We start from the raw sequence: 22,579 nt of genomic DNA on the forward strand, positions 1-22,579 counted from the left end.
GCTTTCTTTTACTCAGCATAATTCTCCAGAGATTCATCCAGGTTGTTGCATGTATGAACAGTTTATTCCTTTTCATTGCTGAGCAGTAATCCATGGCATGGGTGTACTACAGCTTATTTAACCATTCACCCATTGAAGGACATCTGTTTGGAGTTACTATGAATAAAGCTGCTATAAACATTCATGTATAGGTTCTTGGGTGAACTTTCATTTCTCTGAGATAAATGCCCAGGAGGGCAATTGCTGGGTTAAATGGTCATTGCATGTTTAGTTTTTTAAGAAGAGCTGGAGGAATCATGTTCCCTGACTTCAGACTATACTACAAAGTTACAGTAATAACAGTATGGTACTGGCACAAAAACAGACACATAGATCAATGGAACAGGATAGAGAGCCCAGAAATAAACCCACACACTTATGGTCAATTAATCTACAACAAAGGAGGTAAGAATATACAATGGAGAAAAGACAGTCTCTTCACTAAGTGGTGCTGGGAAAACTGGGAAAGCTAAATGTAGAAGAATGAAATTGGAACATTCTCTAACACCATATACAAAAATAAACTCAAAATGGATTAAAGACCTAAGTATAAGACTGGATACTGTAAAACTCCTAGAGGAGAACATAGGCAGAACACTCTCTGACATAAATCACAGCAATATTTCTTTGGGTCAGTCTCCTAGAGTAATGGAAATAAAACCAAAAATAAACAAATGGGACCTAAAAGCTTAAACACTTTTGCACAGCAAAGGAAACCATAATATGAAAAGACAATCTATGAAATGGGAGAAAATATTTGCAAGCAATGCGACTGACAAGGGATTAATTTCCAAAATATACAAACAGCTCACACAGTTTAATATCAAAAAAACAAACAACCCAATCAAAAAATGGGCAGAAGACCTAAATAGACATTTCTCCAAAGAAGCCACACAGATGGACAACAGACACATGAAAAGATGCTCAGTATCACTAATTACTAGAGAAATGCAAATTAAAATCACAATGAGGTATCACCTCACACCACTCAGAATGGCCATCACCAAAAAGTCAGATTTTACAATTTTTTCCTTTTATGAATTGTGCTTTTGGTGTCAAGACTAAGAACTCTTTTCTAGCCCTAGATCCTGAAGATTGTCTCCTATTGTTTTGGTTTTTTTCCCTAGGTGTTTTATAGTTTTACATTTAAGTCAGTTATCCATTTTCAGTTAATATTTGTATAAGGTGTGAGATCTGGGTCGATATTTATACATGTCCAATTACTCCAGTACCAATTGTTGAAAAGGCTATCTTTCTTCTATTGAATTGTTTTTGCTCCTTTGTCAAATTGTAACTGGGCATATTTACATGGGTCTATTTCTGGGCTCTCTATTCTATTCCACTGATCCCTGTATTTATCCCTCCACTAATACCTCACAGTCTTGATTACTTGTAGCTATATAGTAAACCTTGAAATCAGGTAGACTGATTTCTCCCACTTTATTCTTTTTCAAAATTGTTTTTGTTTTTCTAGTTCCTCTGCCCTTCCACATAAATTTGAGAATAATCTTGTCTATAGCTGCTAAAAAAAAAAAAAAGAAAAGAAAAGGTTTACGGGATTTTGATACAAAGTATGTTAAATTTGTATATCAATTTGGGAAGAATTGGCATCTTTACTACATCGAGTTTTCCCATCCCTGAACACAGTATGTCTCTCCACTTACTTAAGTCTTTTAAAATTTCTTTCATTAGCAATGTGTAATTCTTAGCATATAAGTCTTGTAATGCTTGCTAGATTTATACTTAAGTATTTTATTTTTTAATGTGATTATAAATGATATATATTTTAAATTTCACTGTACATGTATTTATTGTTAACATAAACACAATTGGTTTTTGGTTTTGTATCCAATTGGTTTTGTATCCTTCAACTTACTAAACTCATCTATTAGTCCTAGGAGTTTTGTTGTTGATTTCTTGGGATTTTTTTAATGTAGATAATCATGTCATCTGCAAATAGGGACAGTTTTATTTCTTACTTTCTGATCTGGATGTCTCTTCTTTTTCTTGCCTTATTTTGCTGACTAGAACTTCCAATGCTATGTTGAATAAGGGTGGTGAGAACAGACATTTTTTTGCATTGTTCCCAATCTTAAAAGGAGAAAGCATTTAGTCTTTCACCATTAAGTAAAATGTTAGCTGTACATTTTTTATAGATGCTCTTTACCAAGTTAAGGAAGATCTCCTCTATTCCTATTTTTTGAGACTTTCTTGTTTTTTTTTGTTTTGTTTTGTTTTGTTTTTTTACCATGAATGGGTGTTGAATTTTGTCAAATGCTTTTGATATAATCACGTGATTTGTATTATTAGACTGTTAATATAGTAAATTACATTGATTGATTTTCAAATATGGAAACAGTTTGCATTTCTGGAATAAACTCCACTTGATCATGGTGTATAATTGTTTTTATATATTGCTGAATTCTATTTGCTAATATTTTGTTAAAGATTGGTCTATAATTTTTTTTTTTTTTTACTATGTTTGTTTGGTTTTGGTGTTGGAGTAACATTAGTTTCATAAAATGAAATGGGAAGTGTTCTCTCCTTATCTACTTTGGGAAGAGATTGGATAAAATTGGTGTTAATTCTTTTCTGAACATTTGGTAGATTCTCCAGTAAAACTGTCTGGACCTGGATTTCTTTTTTAAGAGTTTTAAAATTATGAATTCAATTTCTTTAATATTTATGGGCTATTCAAACTATATACTTCATACTGGATGAGTTGTGGTAGTTTGTATTTTTTTGAGGAATTGGTCAATTTCATGTAGGTTGTCAAATTTATGCAGAGTTGTTTGTGGCATCCCCCGCCCACCCATTTTACTGCCTGTAGGGTCTGTTGTGATATCCCATTTCATTTGTGATATTGATGAGCTATGTCTTCTTTTTGTCAATTTTATGACAGAGGTTTGTCAATTTTATTCATTTGTTAAAAAAAACCCCAGCTCTTTGTTTCACTGATTTTTCTCTTTTGTCTTTGCTACTGATTTTTTGTTCTTATCTTTATATTTCCTCCCTTCTGTTTGCTTTGGGTTTATTTTGATCTTCTTTTTCTAGGTTCTTAAAGTGGGAGCTTAGATGTTGGTTTTGAAACTTTCTCTTTTACCTAATGCATGCATTGATTGCTATACATTTCCCCTTTCCAAATTGCTTTAGAAGTATTTTGATATGCTGTATTTTAATCTTCATTCAGTTCCATTCATTTTTTAAATTTCCCTAGAGACTTCCTCTTTAACCCATGGGTTATTTAGAAGTATGTTGTTTGGTTTCCAGGTGTTTGGAGATTTTCCTTTTATTTTCTGTTATTGATTTCTAATTTGATGCAACTGTGGTCAGAGAACATATCCTGCATTATTTCAATTTTTAAAAATTATTGGGATTTGTTTTATGGTCCAGGATCTGGTGTTGGTACATGCTCTGTGGGCACTTGAAAGGCATGTGTATTCTACTGTTGTTGGGTGGAACATAAATGTCTACTAGATTTTGTTGGTTGATGATGCTGTTGAGTTCTTCTATATTCTATATCTTTGCTGATTTTTCTGTCTAGGTCTATCAAATCCACAGTTACAGTTAGAGACTTCAACACCCAATTGTGAATTTTTCTGTTTCTCCTTTCATTTCTACCAGTTTTTGCTCTACATATTTTATAACTCTATTGTTTGGTATGTACACATTTATGATTGCTATATCTTCTTGATGATCATCCTTTTTATCATTACATAATATCCCTCTCTGCCTCCAGTAATTTTCTTTGTTCTAAGTCTACTTTATCTGATATTAATATAGCCATTACTGTATACCTTTTTACATCCTTTCACTTTCAACCTGACTATATTGCTATATTTGAATTGAGTTTCTTGTAGACAGCATATAGTTGGGGCATGTCTTTAACCTACTCTGCCAATCTCTGTCTTTTAATTGATGTATTTAGACCATTTGCATTTAATATAATTATTGATATGTTAGGGCTTAAGTTCTACCATTTAATATTTTTGTTTTCTACTTGGTTGTTCTTATTTTTCCTGCCTCCCTGTGAGTTACTTGAACATTTTTTAGAATTCCATTTTGACTTATCTGTAGCGTTACCGAAAGGTTGCTCTAGATGTTACATTATATACACATAACTTATTTTAGTCTACGGTGTCATCATTTTACCAGTTGGAGTAAAGTGTAGAAATTGTACCTGCTTTTACATCTCTTTACATTTCTCTGTTTATAATTATCTTAAGTATTTACTTACATACATTTAGAACCATACCAGTGTTATATAATGTTTGTTTCCATTGTCAACCATAATTTAGAAAATACAAAAGGAAAAGGAAAGTCTATTGTATTACCTAGTTTTTGCTTATCATGTTATTTCTTTTTCTTGATGTTCAAGGTTCCTTCTTTTATTGTTTCTTTTCTGTTTAGGGAACCTCTTAATGCACTCTTTTAGACCATCTACTGGCAACAAATTCTGTTTGTTTTCTTCCATCTGAGAATGTCTTGATATCCTCTCCATTCCTTAAAAACACTTTCACCAGGTGTAGGATTCTGGGCTGGCAGTTCTCCCGGCCACTTCCTTCTGGCCTCCAGGGTTACTGATAAGAAATCTGCTGTTATTTGAAAGGTTTTCCCCTAGCAGTAAAGGTATCCTGTTTCTCTGGCTGCTTTTAAACATTTTGTTGTTGTTGTCTTTAGTTTTCAGAGGTCTAATTATGATATGACTTGATGAGGATTTCTTTGGGTTTAGCCTGTATGGGATTTGCTCAGCTTCTTGAACTTACAGGTTCATGTCTCCTGCCAAATATGGGAAGCTTTCAATTATTTTTTGAGTACTTTTTCAGCCTACCGTCTTCTTCCTCTCCTTCTAAGACTCCAATGACAAGAATGTAATGTCTTTTATATATACTACCGAATGTAAAATAGATAGCTAGTGGGAAGCAGCTGCATAGCACAAGGAGATCAGCTCTGTGGTTTGTGACCACCTAGAGGGGTGGGATAGGGAGGGTGGGAGGGAGACACAAGAGGGAGGAGATATGGGGATATATGTATATGTATAACTGATTCACTTTGTTATAAAGCAGAAACTAACACACCATTGTAAAGCAATTATATTCCAATAAAGATGATAAAAAAAAAAAAGAATGTAATGTCTTTTGTTATAGTCCCACAGGTCTCTGAAACGATCGATTCTCTTTTTCTTTCCAGTCTATTTTCTCTTTATTGTTCAGACTGGGTAATTTCTATTGTTCTATATTACAGCTCTTTAATTCCTGTTTCTTCCATTCTGCTGCTGAGCCTATCCACTAAGCATTTTACTTTGGTTACTGTATTTTGTCAAGTATTAATACTTCCAAACCAATAGAATAGATTAATATTCTATAGATTCTAAATTCTACAATAATGAAATGTAATTCCATTAATTCCATTCTAATGTAATCAGAATATATTTTCTACTAAGCAAACAGAATCATCAATCATCACAGCAGTAACACAGCTATAAGGTCCTCCTTCCTTCCTTATTCACTCTCCCAATCAAGCAGCTAACTTTGGATCTATCACTGACTTCAAATTTTATTAGTGTTAAGAGTATCTTTTTTTTAAATTTAATTTTATTTTTGGCTGCATTGGGTCTTCGTTGCTGTGCGCGGGCTTTCTCTAGTTGCGGCGAGTGGGGGCTACTCTTTTGTTGCAGTGCGCAGGCCTCTCATTACGGTGGCTTCTCTTGTTGCGGAGCATGGGTTCTAGGTGTGCGGGCTTCAGTAGTTGTGCCATGCAGGCTCAGTAGTTGTGGCTCATGGCCTCTAGAGCACAGGCTCAGTAGTTGTGGCGCATGGGCTTAGTTCCTCCATGGCATGTGGGATCTTCCCGGACCAGGGATCAAACCCATGTTCCCTACATTGGCAGGCGGATTCTTAACCACTGTGCCACCAGGGAAGTTCCAAGAGTATCTTTAAAATAACCTTTCACATTAGAAGATAGTACAGAGATGCCAATTTCTTATACTCAACAGCAACGGTTTTCAAATTTTACTGTTTGTCAGAATCACCTGAAGACCTTGTTGAACTAAAAAAAGACTACTAGGCCCTCTCAAAGTTTGTGATTCAGTAGGTCTGGGGTGGGGCCCAAGAATCTGCATTTCTAACATGCAAGTCTGAGGATCACACTGAGAAATGTTGTTCAGTGGTTTAAGGAGAGAACAATGAAGCTGACAACATAAAACAGAAGATTAAATTTCTTTAATTTAGTTCTGTAACTGAGTTTTAAACCCTTTATTAAATATGGAAATAACTAATTTCCAGCAATTTGTACTTTAAGCACAAATTGGACAGAAGTTCAATTTATTAGTGAGTAAAATTTGGTATCTCTGAAAATTATTTGTTATGGGTTATGTTTGGCAATCATTATTAAAGGGAAAGAATGTTGCAGAAAAGAACCTCTCTCCAACACCAGTCTTTTATTATTATATTTTGAGGCTCCTCTACAGTTTCTCTTCCTCTTCACCAGGCTTACCCTTTCCTATCCCTTCCTGCACACCTCTCTCAACCTGGCTATAAACACCCACTATTAGAAACAAACAAACTCATTCATATATAAATTAACTTATTCACTCATAGAGCATATATACACATTTTTATACCCACTCATTTTTATTAATACCATACTGAGGTGGAAGAGTGAAATTTTATTTAGTAAGAGAACTGGATTTTGGCAAAGACTGAGAGTGGGGAGATTCTTACATAAGAGAAATCGCAATGCCAAAGCCGAGAGGATTATAGGGTGAGGTTAGAATTAGAGGCCTAGATGGGATTTATTTTTAGTTTGGAAGGTAACTTGGACTGAAGAGTAATGCAGAATGCTAACGTACTACGTTAATAGGACTTGAGTCAGAAAGAAAGGCAGAATCCTTTGCTCACATTAGTGAATGAAAGCCAATCTACAGGATGTGACATTCAGCTATTAAGAAAGGAAGAATAACAGCCCACAGCTGCTCTCACGTCCCCAAATATCAAGGCATTGTTTCCAGAGACAGGCTTTCAGCCTGTTCTCGCAGATGGTTATTAAAATCTAATTCAAAAGAGAAAATCAATAACTGTGGTGATGAAGGATTAATTAAATCTCAAACCGATATTATAAATAGAACAGGCAAATCTTTGTTCTATCATATGCAGCTTTCTCTGCAATACAGAATATCGTAATACGCTGAACAAAGTCAAAATATATTTACCAGTGAACCTGTCATTTAGGTTTCATTCAGCCAATACTTGGGACTACTCTGTGCTAAACTGATAAACGGTAATCATTCTCCCTTTCTTTTAATGTAGTGTTGCCAATTTTAGTTGGTTGCTTAGAAACATTAAGTAAAACACTTAATGCCATGCAAGAAAAATAAGGGTTATGGTGGGGGCTGGTAGTGTATTTTTAAAAATGTGAAGATCATAATATAACGATATATATGGGTGTGAGATTATTAGCCAAATTTTACCAGCTCACTGTTTTCAAGAAGCTAGTGCAGGTTGACTCTGGTTGGAGACGAGTAATATGTAGCTTTCCACAGCTGCACCACCAGGATGAAGACTGACACTGTAAACTGGTCATATGATTAGGAGACTGAAGACAGTTCCTGGTCGGCCATCACAGGTAGCTAGAGCAGCATCAAAGGTAACAAGAGTCTCTATGTAGGTTAGGTGTTCAATAGGAGGAACCTGGGTCTCTCTTCCTTAACCCCCTACTGCTGGAGAGGAAACACTGATATAAAGGTTTGCTGCTGGTGACACACTGTTGCAAAATGCTATACCCTAAGTGTCATCCCAAATAATTTGTAATTAAATAAGTAATAAGTAATGGAGAAAGCACCAGCCTTGGAAGTAAGGCCCTAGGTCCTGTTGCTGGCTAGGATACTAACTTTCATAACCGTGGACAAGTCAATGAAACTCCTTGGGCCTCAGCTGTGACATTATAAAATGAAACAGATGGCCTAAGTCTGTTGTTCCCAAGGCTCCTAAGAAGAACTTCAAGGGCCACCTCAGGGGAATGGTGCTGTGTCGATGTGTCTACTCAGGGAAGCTCAGCTTTTCTCTGCTTAATATACTGATGGTCTGAGAAAAATTGTTTTTCAAAATGTGTTTTGCTCCGAAAATAAAAGTAACAAAAATAGGTTTGAAAACCACTGGTTCAAGAATTTCTAACTTCCATCTCTAAAACTTTTAAGAACAAAATGGACAGGACTTATAAACTGACCAAAAAAGGTAAAAATTCTCTATTATTCAATGTAATATAATGACCTATAATAGAAAAATGGAAGGAGCCTGGAAACTTAACATGAATATGTCATTTAAACACCTGATTTTAGTTACAACCTCCTGCCCTACAACAGGGTAAAGGAAAAAGTTCTGAAATAAGCCTCAAAAGACCTGGCTTCTCTTTCTGGATCTGCATCTTACAATTCACATAACGTGGTAGTTTTAAAATATGTCCATAAATTCTTTGATATTCCTCCCATCAAAAGATGGAGTCTAATTCTTTTCCCATTGAACCTGGGCCAGCTTCAGTGGTTCTCTGCGGATGAAAAATGTGGCAGAATGCTGTATGACTAGATTACAGAATAAAGCTGAACTTTCTATCATGTATAAAAACAAGTAGCAAAACTGAATCCTAAATTTACATGGAAGTAGGTGCTAGTAAACTATGAAATGTCAAACAAAACTCAACAAGGATCAAACAAAATCAGTATGTTGGCAAATTAACCCTTTAAATCAAAAAACTCAGGTGTAGAAGATATTTTACAACTCATAATTCCCCATTTTCTCAGTCTATAGGTGAGTAAACGAAGGGTCTTGAGGGCTAGGTTTAACGTCTAAGGTCCTAATGACAGCTACTAGTAGTAGTAAACTCAAAGACGCAGTTCTTATTTAGTATCATAATTGACAACCTGCGAGTGCTGGGCAGGTAATAAGCGAGCTACAATTTGAAGGATCCCTCTAGCAGTTCAGTACTCTGTACTGCTTCTGACTACTTCAGTAGTGGCAAGCCGTGGAAACAGGGAGAGACCAGAGTGGATTACTCATAACAGGTGGTGTTTACATCCTTGTCTATAGGATGACTTTTCTGAACATTTGGCAAAAAATAAAATTGAAGGTGGGAGAGAGAAAGGAAGAAAGAAGGGGAAAAAAACCCCACTCTGACTCACAGGACTTTAGCCATCAGAGCCAAATAAAGTGACACATTCATTAGTGTTTGGAGATGTACTTTTTACTAAGTTCAATGGTGTGTGTGTTTGTAAAACTACAATGAAAGCATACATAAAATGTTCTTTTATGGGTCTAGTTATAAAAATATTCGAAAGTCCTTTTTATACAAGGTTATCTCTAATAGAATAGATGCCCTATACTGGACGTATCTTAGAGAATTTATTGTAGCCTTGAGATAGGTTACAGGGTGAACTGGCCAGAAACCCAGAAAAAGTACCTCCCATATATTTCCTCATTCAGTAAATTATTTACTGAGTAAAGACTCTGTGTACCATGGACACTGGATCCTGGAGATACACAGAAATTGCATATGCACTTACTGTTGGACTCAACAATTCCACTTCTAAGAAACCCTACAGATAAACTTGCATAGGAACAAAATGACATATGTACAGAGCCATTCATTGGGGCATTGTTTACAATAGCAAAAGACAAAAAAAACAACTAATTTATTTTCATAGGATCTTAGTAAGCCCAATACAATGGAATATAATTACAAAAAAAGAGTAAGGAAGCTCTTTATGTACTGACATAGAAAGATATCCAGGGTACATTAAGAAAAAAAACAAGGTCCTGGATAATGTGTAGGTAGTTACTTTATTTTAAGATAAAGTGGAAAATCAACATGAATATTTATATTTGCTTTCATTTACATAAAGAAACACAGGAAAGAATACAGAAGACAGCAGGGAAGAGTGTGAAAGTGAGACATCTGAAACACACCTAATTTTATAGTTTTGATTTTTGAAACACAGAAGTGTGCTATCCATTCAAAAAATTAACTTTAATATAAAAAAAAATTAGACTAGGCTTTTCCCTCTCCAAAAAGAAGCTTAAGGAGTTTATAGACTAGTAAAGAGACAGATGAATCAACAAATCAATGCAGCAAGGTACTCTAAGCTCTTGACAGATATATCGCTCCCATAGGCATGGTTAAGAAAAGCTAAGTCCAAGATTACTGACTCTGACCTACAAAAGGATCTTGGAGGTTTAGTCCAAAATCAATTCATTCTCCCAGGAATCCTGGAAATGGGGTCATTTGAGGCCTTGGAGATACTTTTTCTAAAATGGAAATCCTACAACAGTTATTGTGAGTACTTTTCTCTCCCCAGATGGCAAGTCCTGTGCTGGGTTTCTTCTCACAGTTTGTTTCCCTGTCTGCCTCTAAAGCTGCTTTTGGAGAAACTGTGAAAACTCTGTGGTACTTCACCTGCGAATAGATCACAGCATCCCACCACACACAGATCCAGCACCATCTGAGCTGAAGACCACTCTGTTCTCTTGGCTCTTTCAGAGCAGCAAAGAGCATGGAACGCATTTCTCCAGAGTGTGTAAAAACTGCACGGTTCATTACGTCACCTCAGGGCTCTTCTAGAGTAAACTCATAAAACAGACTGAGCTGGGAGAGGAACAGTGCCCCGGAGCACTGTCAGAGTTAACGTCAACTCCTTCTGAATTACCAAGAGCGCAAAGATATTTTAAAAGGTTTGGAGAGGAATTATTTCCTTTCCTTTAGAGATGGTCTGTGCTGTTTAAAGATGTTTTAAATAATCTGACAGGGGCGTAACCACTGTAGAAAGGAAGGTACAAAAGAGTAAGAGAGGATGTAGTGCTTACCACCCCGCACCATTACTTACCATTTACATTGTTTTTCTGAAGATGTATCATCCCCAGCAGCTGTTATAGTAGGTAAAACTCCCACATTTCTCTGATCTTTCAAAGGACAGCCAACTCGAGAGGCATACCTAGTCATGTGATCTACAGGGAGGAAAGGCATCCCTCAGCTGTTAGGTAAACCCACGCTGGGCTTTTGCAGCTTCTCTAATACCACTTGAAGATCAGACGGGGAGACAAGCTGTTAGAGAATACCCAGCACAGGTCCCGCTAGAGGGAGGGAAATTGTAAGAAATGCCAAGAATGAGGCATCTTTGAGGAAACAATCTTATTGGCAAGAGAGGCTTCGCAAAAGAACAAGGAATTATAAACACGCTTACATTTGGAAGACTTTGTCTAACTTCCCACTCAATAAAAGACTTCTTTTGCAGCAGCCTTGACATTATGAACTCCATGCCGAATTCAAGCAGCATCCAGACAGGACAGCTAGGAGAAGTCAGCACTAGGAGTTCCAACATGGTAAAGGAAGTCTGCTAAAAGGCCTATTCCTATAGAGTGACATATATACAAATACTCCAAGTTTAGGGTCGGGCTGAGTGCAGATTCCACGATAATGGAACAGATGAGAGGGAAGCAGACAAGTGGCGGGAGCCCAAGTAGGTGGACCACGTTCTGAGTCAATACGTGCACCCAGGGAGGAGACAGGCAGGGGTGGGCAACACGCTGGTGAGCTGGGCTCAGAGATCAAGATAGCAGCAGTGTAGAAGGAATGGAGTATAGCCTCAGTGGGAATCAAAAGCTAAGGAATTTGAACAAACAGCCCAAACGAAGAAGGTTACGGCGATGCATCCTTTCCTTGTGACTCCCTGTCATTCTCCTTAGCAGACAATTCAGTGTTCATAAGGTTTCTAACCCTCTGCTGTAGGCTGAGCTGTGTCAGCCAGAAAGATATGTTGAAGTCCTAAACCCCCAGGACCTGTTAATGTGACTTTATTTGGAAATAAGGTCTTTGTAGTTGTAACTGAATTAAGATGAGGTCATACTGGATTGGGATGGGCCCTAATCCAGGGACTGGCGTCCTTACAAGAAGAGAGAAATTTGGGCACAGAAAGACATACAGGAGAGAAGGCCATGTAAAGATAGAGGCAGAGATTGCAGTGAGGCATCTACAAGCCAAGGGACACCAAGAATTGCTGGCAACCAGCAGAAGCTAGGAGAGAGGCATGGAACAGATTCTCCCTCAGAAGCTTCGAAAGGAACCAACCCGGCCAACACCTGGATTTTAGACTTATAGCCTCCAGAACCAGGAGAGAACAAATTTCTATTGTTTTAAGCCACCAAGTTTGTGGTGTTTTGTTGCAGAAGCCCTAGGAAACTAACACATTCTCCAAGGAGATGACTAAACTCATGGCAAGAAAAACTTCCATTTCCTTCTCCTACTTGCTCTCTTCCCTCAAGTCCATAGTCTGAGCAAGAAGTGCCCTTCTTTCCTTGCTGGAGCCAACACCTCAACCCCTATGCCTGTCTTCATCCTGGATCCTATTCTTATACCACTTCTCTATTCTCTCTGTTCATTTTATTATTTTATGTTCCTACTGCAACTTTAACCTCTCCCTGTGTCAGATCTTTTCGCTTGACCACGCTACCCTGCAAGATTCCACTGTTCTAGTTTCTGCTTTATAACACACCATTGTAAAGCAATTATACTCCAATAAAGATGTTAAAAAAAATTTTATCTGACTTGGCTTTAAAAAAAAAAAAAAAAAGATTCCACTGTTCTTTCTTTCTTCCTTCCAGTTCAAGCTACTCTAAAGGCTGTCTACACTGGCCCTAGATTCTTACCAGATTAGTGGTAACACCATTTATCAGCTCACAGCTCTTTAAGTCAGAGGTCTTGGTGGGTGTGGCTGGGTTTTCTACTTGGGGGTCTCTCAAGGTGGAAGCTGGGCTGGACTCTGGGGAAGAATCCTCCTCCGAGGTCCTCAGGTTGCTGGCGGAACTCACTGTTTGCAGTTGAGACTGAGGTCCCGTCTCCTCGCTGACTGTCAGCCAGGGCTGCTCTCAGCTTCCAGGGACCCTCACAGGTTGCCACGGGCTGCCCCCAGGCCCTTTGGCGGTATCCCAGCCTACTGTTTCAGGGCTGGCAGCAGGATCCCTTGTGTCCAATCCCCTTAGTGCTTCCAGTGCCTCTGCCTTTGCCTTCTGCAACCAGTGGGAGAAAGCTCTCTGCTTGTAAAGGCCTCACGTTACAAGGTTTTGCCTACCTGGATAATCTCCCTATTTTAAGGTCAACCAATTAGTAGCCTTAATTAGATCTACCCCTTAAGTTTTTACAATTGGAATTCTCCTCATCCCATCCTACTGAAACTGTTCTCAAAGTCACCAATAAACACATTAACCAACAAATCCTTGGCTCTGCCTCGGGGCTTACTCATCTTGTCCTCTCTTATCAATGGCATTATTGACTAAATCCTCTTCTTTAAATTTTCTTTTCCCTTGAATTTCCAAGTCATAGCACAACCTGGGTCTCTTAGCTCCTTCAGGGCTCATTTCCTTTTCTTTTTACCAACTCTCCTTCTTTTAAACTACCTTTGACTCTCTTTTCCTTTTTCTGTCTCTGCCATTCATTAGCTACATAAATTCATGCAGGGCAAGCACTTAACAACTCTCTGTGGCTTAAGTTTCCTTACCCTTGGACTAGGAAAATAATTCCGATCTCAGGCTGCTGTAGGGACTACTGGAGTCTATATGTGTACAGTGCTTGGAACTGTGCCCGACACACAGTGGGCACTATATGAAGTCGCTGGTGTGGCTGCTGTTGTTACTGCTCTGGTGCGTCCACTCGCACAGCTCTTTCCAGTCCCGAGTTCCCTCTTGTTTCACCCTATGCGATAAATACTTGCTAAGATCCCCTGATGAACAAGGGGACTGTCCTAGGCTCTGCAGGGGTTACAAAGGTATTTATTCCCTCTTGAAACATACAGTCTAGGAGATTAAAGTACACAAATGATACTACACAAGGTTGAGAGACTAAAAGAGGTGAGAAAAAAAACCCTAAATTGTAAGAAGGGAAGAATTACATCTGGTTAGGGAGAATCAGTAAAGGTTTAGTAAAAAGGTAGCTTTGAAGAACAGACAGGATCTGACAGGAAGAGAAGAGGGGAGAAAGTGTTCCAGGCAGTGGGAAAACACTGCAAAAACTCTGTGGTAAAAAGGTGTGAGGCATCCCGGAGAATAGTTGAAATGTAAGTATGTAGGAGAAAGACAGGAGATAAAGTTGAAAAGCTGTCATATTACGAATATCCTTGCGTGTCAAGGTGAAAAATTTTTATTTAATTTTGGAAGCTAGGGAGTATGGAGATGATGTAATTAGAGTTGTGTGATTAATGTGATATGATTAATCAGGCAAGAGAAACAAGTCAATCAGGAGTTTCCTCTGTCTCTCAGAACAAGAGTTCTGTTGTCAGAAAATGTGGGATTGAATTGTGCTTCTGTCACTTAGCAGCATGACTGTGGCCAAGTCACTTACCCCGTCTGAGCCCCAATTTTCTTATGGGTGTGAGAAGCAGAATTTTAAGATGGCTGGACAATTCTCAGCCTCCTGGTGTTCCATCCTGATCACCTTGTATAACATGACAAAAGGGGTTGTGCAGATCTAATTAAGGCTACTAACTGGTTGACCTTAAAATAGGGAGATTATCCAGGTAGGCAAAACCTTGTAACGTGAGGCCTTTATAAGTAGAGAGCTTTCTCCCACTGGATGCAGAAGGCAAAGGCAGAGGCATTGGAAGCACTAAGGGGATTGGACACAAGGGATCCTGCTGCCAGCCCTGAAACAGTAGGCTGGGATACCGCCAAAGGGCCTGGGGGCAGCCCGTGGCAACCTGTGAGGGTCCCTGGAAGCTGAGAGCAGCCCTGGCTGACAGTCAGCGAGGAGACGGGACCTCAGTCTCAACTGCAAACAGTGAGTTCCGCCAGCAACCTGAGGACCTCGGAGGAGGATTCTTCCCCAGAGTCCAGCCCAGCTTCCACCTTGAGAGACCCCCAAGTAGAAAACCCAGCCACACCCACCAAGACCTCTGACTTAAAGAGCTGTGAGCTAATAAATGGTGTTGTTTTTAAGACATTAGGTTTGTGATAATTCGTTAAGCAGCAACAGAAAACTAAACGGCAACGATTCTAATACCTATTCTATTTTATGTGATTGCTCAAAGAAAATTACATGAAAGGCTTCCCTAAATTGTAAATATTATACAAATAAAGGTTACAGTTAGTATCTAGTTAATGTCTAAAATAGAAATCATCTCTCTCAACTCCTCTCCCCCATCAAATAGGCTCATTTTATTTATTTATGGTATAATGGTATCACAATTATAAGTTTGTTTTGTTGTGGGTTGCAGGACTGTGACATACGGGCACTGGTGCCTCCTTAGAGTAAGACTGAGGTAATGAAATATGCTTGTATGTGTGTATGTAAATAAAAGAAGAAAGACCCCGAATAGCCAAAGCAATCTTGAGGGAAAAAACAGACCTGGAGGAATCAGACTCCCTGACTTCAGACTATACTACAAAGCTACAGTAATCAAGACAATATGGTACTGGCACAAAAACAGAAATGTAGATCAATGGAACAGGACAGAAAGCCCACAGATAAACCTACACACCTATGGTCGACTAATCTATGACAAAGGAGGCAAGGATATACAATGGAGAAAAGACAGTCTCTTCAATAAGTGGCGCTGGAAAACTGGACAGCTACATGTAAAAGAATGAAATTAGGACGCTCCCTAACACCGTACACAAAAATAAACTCAAAATGGATTAAAGACCTAAATGCAAGGCCAGACACTATAAAACTCTTAGAGGAAAACATAGGCAGAACATTCCATGACATAAATCACAGCAAGATCATTTTTGACCCACCTCCTAGAGTAATGGAAATAAAAACAAAAATAAACAAATGGGATCTAAAGAAACTTCAAAGCTTTTGCACAGCAAAGGAAACTATAAACAAGATGAAAAGACAACCCTTAGAATGGGAGAAAATATTTGCAAATGAATCAATGGACAAAGTACTAATCTCCAAAATATACAAACAGCTCATGCAGCTCAGTATTAAAAAAACCAACAACCCAGTCAAAAAATGGGCAGAAGACCTAAATAGACATTTCTCCAAAGAAGACATACAGATGGCCAAGAGGTACATGAAAAGATGCTCAACATCACTAATTATTAGAGAAATGCAAATCAAAACTACAATGAGGTATCACCTCACACAGGTTAGAATGGGCATCATCAGAAAATCTATGAACAACAAATGCTGGAGAGGGTGTGGAGAAAAGGGAACCCTCTTGCACTGTTGGTGGGAATGTAAATTGATAGAGCCATTATGGAGAACAGTATGGAGGTTCCTTAAAAACGAAAAATAGAATTACCATATGACCCAGCAATCCCACTACTGGGCATATACCCAGAGAAAACCATAATTCAAAAAGACACATGCACTCCAATGTTCACTGCAGCACTATTTACAACAGCCAGGTCATGGAAGCAACCTAAATGACCATTGACAGACGAATGGATAAAGAAGATGTGGTACATATATACAATGGAATATTACTCAGCCATTAAAAGAAACGAAACTGGGTCATTTGTAGAGACGTGGATGGACCTAGAGACTGTCATACAGAGTGAATTAAGTCCGAAAGAGAAAAACAAATATCGTACATTAATACATATATGTGGAATCTAGAAAAACGGTACAGATGAACTGGTTTGCAAGGCAGAAATAGAGACACAGATGTAGAGAACAAACGTATGGACACCAAGGGGGGAAAGTGGGGCAGGGGTGGGGGTGGTGGTGGTGGTGGGATGACTTGGGAGATCGGGGTTGACATATATACACTAATATGTATAAAACAGATAACTAATAAGAACCTGCTGTATAAAAAAATAAAATAAAATCTAAAAAAAAGAAAAATAAATAAAAGAAGAAAGAAATTACCAAAGGCAAAGGTTGATAAATGAGACAATATACATACTAACTTGCAAGAGTGTAGAATAGGTCTAGCAATTCTTTGGAGTGTCAACAGAAAATACGTGCAAGAATAATTTATGCCACATGCAGCTTATGGACACAGCAATTTACCAGGAACAAGGTCCTTAAACATTCTGAGGTTTGTTTTTTTTTTTGTCCAGGTGTGAGGGACATTTAAACCTTTGCAGGTTTGTTTTGTTTCATTACAGGGCAAGGGGCACTTAAAATTATGCAAGTAGTATATGTTCCCTGTGATAAAACACTATAGAGTTGTATAAAGAAATAGAGCATATTAATAATATCCAACCAATCCTACTTTCCTGAGGAAACCATTAACAGGCTGGTGGGCATCCTTCCATACTTCTTTATTCTGCTGAAAGAAGTATAAAAGGTTTCCCCACACTTAAAAAAATTGGAGTCATATGCTGCCTATTACTGTGTAACTTGCATTTTTCATTTTACAATGTATTATAAGTATTTCTCCTAGAAAATTTATATACTTGTCACATTTCTCTTAATAAAAGCATGGTATTTACAATATGGTTTACCATAATTTAGTCAACCAATTCATTTAGATTGTTTCAAATACCACTATTATAAACAATGTACATTCTTTCCATAGGTCTTTCAACATACGTTATTTCCTTAGAATAAATTCCTAGAAAGGTAACACTGGGTCAGCGAGTATATGAACATTTTAAAAAATTAATGTATGTCAAATAATTTGCTCTCCAGAAAAGTTGTATCAATTTCCAAGCCCTCTACTCATAAAAGTGCCGATTTTCACACTCCCTAGACAACCCCACAGATACACATGCCTTCATTCTCTGCCACTGAGTAGGGAAATGTTAACTCCTTGTTTTAATCTGTACTTCCTTTAATACTAGTGAGACTGAGCATCCTTTCACGTGTATTAATTATTCATATTTCCTTTTTTGATTGGTCTGTTCATACCCTTTGTCTTTTTTTCCTAATGAAATGTTCATTTTACTGATTTATTAATGATCTCTGATTCAAGGATTTGTTTTCACTGACTATGACATCTTACGTTAACTTTGTTTATGACCTTCTAAAATTCCTATAGAAGTTTTAAATTTTCTTATGTCTTCAAACTTTTCAATTTTTTTTGTTTTATGGCTGTTCACATTGTTATCACTCCAAGAATTTTATTATAAAAACAATTTCCTGTGTTTTCTTCTGGTACTTTTGTAGTTTTTAAAAATCTAAAGTTACCATTTTCAAAAAGTTGGCTAGTTGGCCTAATTCCATCTTTTGAATAATTTAATATCATTTATATACAATATGTTTTACTGATCCATCTCCATGTATTTGGCTATCTTGGTGGTAGTCCTATCATTGGTACAGCTTTATGATATATAGTAATAAGAAGGAATGGGTTCCCTCATTATTTTTTCTTGCATCCTCTCATTTATTCTTATAAATCAAATAGAGCATCATTTTCTTAAGTTTCCCCCCAAAAAACTGTTGAAAAATTCATTAAATGTTAGAGAGTAAATTGGTGTATCTGACATCTCTATGATATTTAAGTTTTTCCATTCAAACCACCTTTTAGTCTTTTGATAAAGTTTCATAGTTTTTCTTCGTATAGGTTTTGCTCACTTTCTCCTTGGTTTATTTCTAAATATTTCATATATTTTCCATCAACTCTTCTGATTGATTACTGCTCAAATAAAGGAAATCTACTGAATTTTTGTATGTTTATATTGTGTCAGGCTCCCTAACCAAACTTTCTTATTCATGAGCTTTGTATGTCATTCTCTTACTCTAGGTAACAATTACTTAAAAATAATGATTTTGCTCCTTTCTGTAAATATTTATAGCTTATTTTTTATTGTATTAACTAACTAGACCTAGTAGAACAACACTGAATAATTAAAATCTACTTTTTAATAGTTCAATAATATACTTGCGCCAAGATACACATACTACATATACTTTAAATAATTGTAACTACATTAATTTTTAAAATTAAAAATTTTTTACCATTCTTGATGTTAGGGAAAACAAGATGTGTAGGTGAACTTCTGTTTTCAGCGGCTTCTTTCTTCTGGTTAACAGTTGAAATAAAACTGCTGAAAGTAGAAATCTGGCCTTTGGATCCCCTGTCCAAACCCTAAAAACAGAAAAGTTAACATTGCAGCATAATTCCTAGTCACTCTATTTAAATTATTTTACTGCAAAAATGTTTAAATAAACATTTAAAACAGAGATTTTAATCTGATGATAGATGCACGATAGATAGATGGATAAAACCTGTATATATTATTGCCTTACCTTTTCCAGGACCAAATTGTTTTAAGTATAAAAGGAAAACAGTCATGCCATCTAACTGCTTACAGGCTGATAAAGTTTGGAAATGGGGATAATAACAGTACCTTCCTCACAGGGTTACTGTGAGGTTTAACTGAGATAATGCGTGTAAAACAATGAGCAGAGTTCCTTGTCCACAGTACATGTTCCATTCATGTTAACTGCTATTTTAACTTGGTATTTAGGTAACACTGTTTTTGTGACCTCCACAAATATTTTTTCAGTGGTTAACATGCATATGATACTTCGCAGGTTGATTCATTAAAGGTTTTCTTGTCTTGATGCAACTTCAAAAGCTCAGGTCAAAAGATAAACTTTTTAGAGTTCATTTATTTCTCTAAACACGAGATTGGACTTTGGGTGTAAGGGGACTTAAGAAAAATATGGCTAGGCACTTAAGTTGCTCAGATAACAGAGCAATCTTCCTATAGCATAGAATCTATCCATTAACACACTTTCCACAAAATAACTATAAAATTCATAATATATAATTAATCTGCACTTTATAATTATAAATAAAATCACATTAATACTCAGCTATAAAGCTACCTCAGGGCTTATTCTCAGCTCTCGGCCCTTTCCAACTTACACTATATTCCAGCTTCCAGATGCTTAATTGAATATAGTAGTTAACTTCTTCCCTAACATTCACTTCTTTACACTAAAGGTACGTAATTTCTTTGCTTTCAGAGTAGAGAGTTTTTCATTTCCTCCTTCCTCATTACCCAGACTGATTTCCACTTAGCTTTTTAGAATCAACTCAGATGCCATGTTGCAAAAACATTTACACTCACCAAATATTCACTCTCCCACATCGCCCACTCTCTTACAGCTAAATGGAGCCATCTGATTCATTCTAATAGGCCAGAAGCGGAAGTGATGTCTGCCATTTGTGGACCAGAAAGTACTAATGCATTTAAGGCTGGTGGGCCAATCTCCAGTTCCTCTCTCTTTTCTTCCACTGTAATAATCCCAGAGGCTACAAGCTGAGATGCTAGAGCATTCGTTGGCTTGGGTCCCCGAATCACTATGTGGAGCAGAGACACTGCTGACCAACATTAGATTATACCATCAGCAATAAATGCGCCTTTACAATTTTCAAACACTGAAACTTGGGACTACCTTGTAAATGCAGCCTAACCCATTCTATCATAACTTCTCTGCAAAGCTTTTTCTGGTGGTCATCATTTCCACAAAACTCAATCACTCTTATGTATACTTGTGATTTACTTAAATTATTCCACTGAAATTATAATTGGTCTCATACTGGTCCTTCATGCTGGACTAGAAATTCCTTATTCATCACAGAGCTTGACGTCCAGGGAATCCTGTGCATAGATCCTACACTTCAGAGTAAATTTACTGTTTTTCTTTTTAAGAGATTAGTATAGAAAAATAACCCAGAAAAAAAATTCAGATACTATACACACAGAATTTAAAAGTTTCTGGACTTAAGAGACTTTTAGAAATTAGTTATTTAACTCCTTTATTTCATAGATGAGGAAAATGGATTGAGACTCACCTAAAGTCATTCAGCTAACAAAGCAACAGAGATGTGAGGGGCACTAAATGAGAACTTGAGGAATGCTTCCATAAGGAAAGTACATATGCGATTTTGTGTGTGTGACATCTTTGGCTGCTCAAAGAATTTGGGTTTTTTTGTTTGTTTGTTTGTTTGCTTTATTTGTTTTTGCTTGCTTCTTGGCTAGATTTAGGCTCAGTGAAGTCTGAATCAATATTTCTGTGTTAGGATTAGGCTACATGATCCAGCCTAAAAAAAGTTAAACATATTGCCCAACTGAAATAAAGTCATCTTCTAACAGATGTAGGATATGAATCTGAAGTTTCAGAATCACAGACAACGTCATCTAAGGTCTTGTACAGAACATATGACACGCTGAGTGTTCCACAAATGGTTACTCCTATGATAATAACACACTAAAACAAGTCATGTATTGAGTACTAGGTATATGCCTACTATTATATTAGGTGCTTTAATACAACATTCCTATGAGTTGCATATTTACACTTCATTTTACAAATGAGGAAACTGAAGTATCATGCCGAAGTTCACAGAGCTGGGACATGGGAATTCAAACTCTAGTCTGAATAACCTTAATGTCTGTATTCTTAAACCACTATAGCTCAGAGTTTCTCACTACAGTAGCTATCACTTATTAAGGATTTATCATGCGATAGGAAGTATGTTACATATATCAGCCTGTTTTCACAACTCTTGTGGTTGATGTTATCTTCTCTACTTTTATAGATATATGCTGAATGAAATATAATAGCTTTAGGAGCAACTCACCTAACCAGAGGAAATTAACATAAGCAGAAAAACTAACTGTACTTTAGGAAAATCTTTGATATTCTAGCAATCTGGGAAAGACTCAATATTTTATTTTATTTTTCTCCCCCTTCCTCTACCCCTACTTAACAAAAGGAGATCTCAAAGAACATTGTTTTGTTCACTTGTGGACTCTTCAAATAATTTTTTAAAAACCCCACAAGTAACTGATTCAACCAATAAAGCCATTTAACAACTATCAGTTCTAATCCCTAACAGATTTATAATGTAGATTCCCAAGGAGGACAGAGAAAATTGGAGAAAGAGATTAATAAAATAGTGATATGCAATACTTTTCTATAAAAGTCTTTGTAAATTACATAATTTGCATAATCTTGGTAAATTAAAAGAATATGCTCAAGTTCACAGAACTAGCTAATTAGAAAAATAAAATTAAAATAACCTATACATTTGAAAAAGTATATCATTCCTTGCTATAACTGCCCCCTGCAGTGGAAGCCGTGGAGTCCTAACCAATGCATGCCAGTGAAGTCCCTAAACCAATCTTTGATAAAAGAATAATTGCTGGCTCTGTTCCATCATGAAGTACTTTTTCAAGTCATAATATCTCACTATATTAGAGTCTCTGAAGTAAAATTTTTTTAACTGTTTACAAAATTCATTATTTTGTAATGTTTACAAAATTCATTATTCACAACATATTTTAAACTACTAGCTTTGCAAACAGCTGGAAATGCTAGCATTTTAAATCATATCAAGTACAAATTAATGTTGCATTCTAGCTATTAGATAAGTGAGACTGGCAGAAGTTTTATTTACTATAGAGACAACACACACAAATGCATAGGTAGATGGATTCTACATAGAGCTCTTTGGTTTAGTTGGCTGTGCAAAGTTGTCATAGGGGATCCAGTCACCAGGATATGTTAAATTATGTCCAGTATCTTCTATTTGAGAAGAGATGTACATAATGTTATTTCAGAAAATGTTCCATACAATAAATGATGGGTATTC

General features: G+C 36.9%; 1 protein-coding gene across 3 annotated transcripts in view; it reads right to left on the reverse strand.

Moving 5' to 3' along the window:
- The window catches only part of HECTD2 (HECT domain E3 ubiquitin protein ligase 2), a 77,522-nt gene that overhangs the window by 44,817 nt on the left and 10,126 nt on the right, over positions 1-22,579 (reverse strand). For all 3 annotated transcript variants that reach the window (XR_009497880.1, XM_059899212.1, XM_059899213.1), the window contains exon 2: positions 18,928-19,057. Coding sequence is in view for 2 of the 3 variants with exons in the window: in XM_059899212.1 (XP_059755195.1) it covers positions 18,928-19,057 (130 nt within the window). In the remaining variant the exon portion in view is untranslated. The remainder of the gene's footprint in view (positions 1-18,927; positions 19,058-22,579) is intronic.

The sequence above is a fragment of the Balaenoptera ricei genome, chromosome 16 (genome assembly GCF_028023285.1).
Source record: "Balaenoptera ricei isolate mBalRic1 chromosome 16, mBalRic1.hap2, whole genome shotgun sequence".
Taxonomy (NCBI): domain Eukaryota; kingdom Metazoa; phylum Chordata; class Mammalia; order Artiodactyla; family Balaenopteridae; genus Balaenoptera; species Balaenoptera ricei.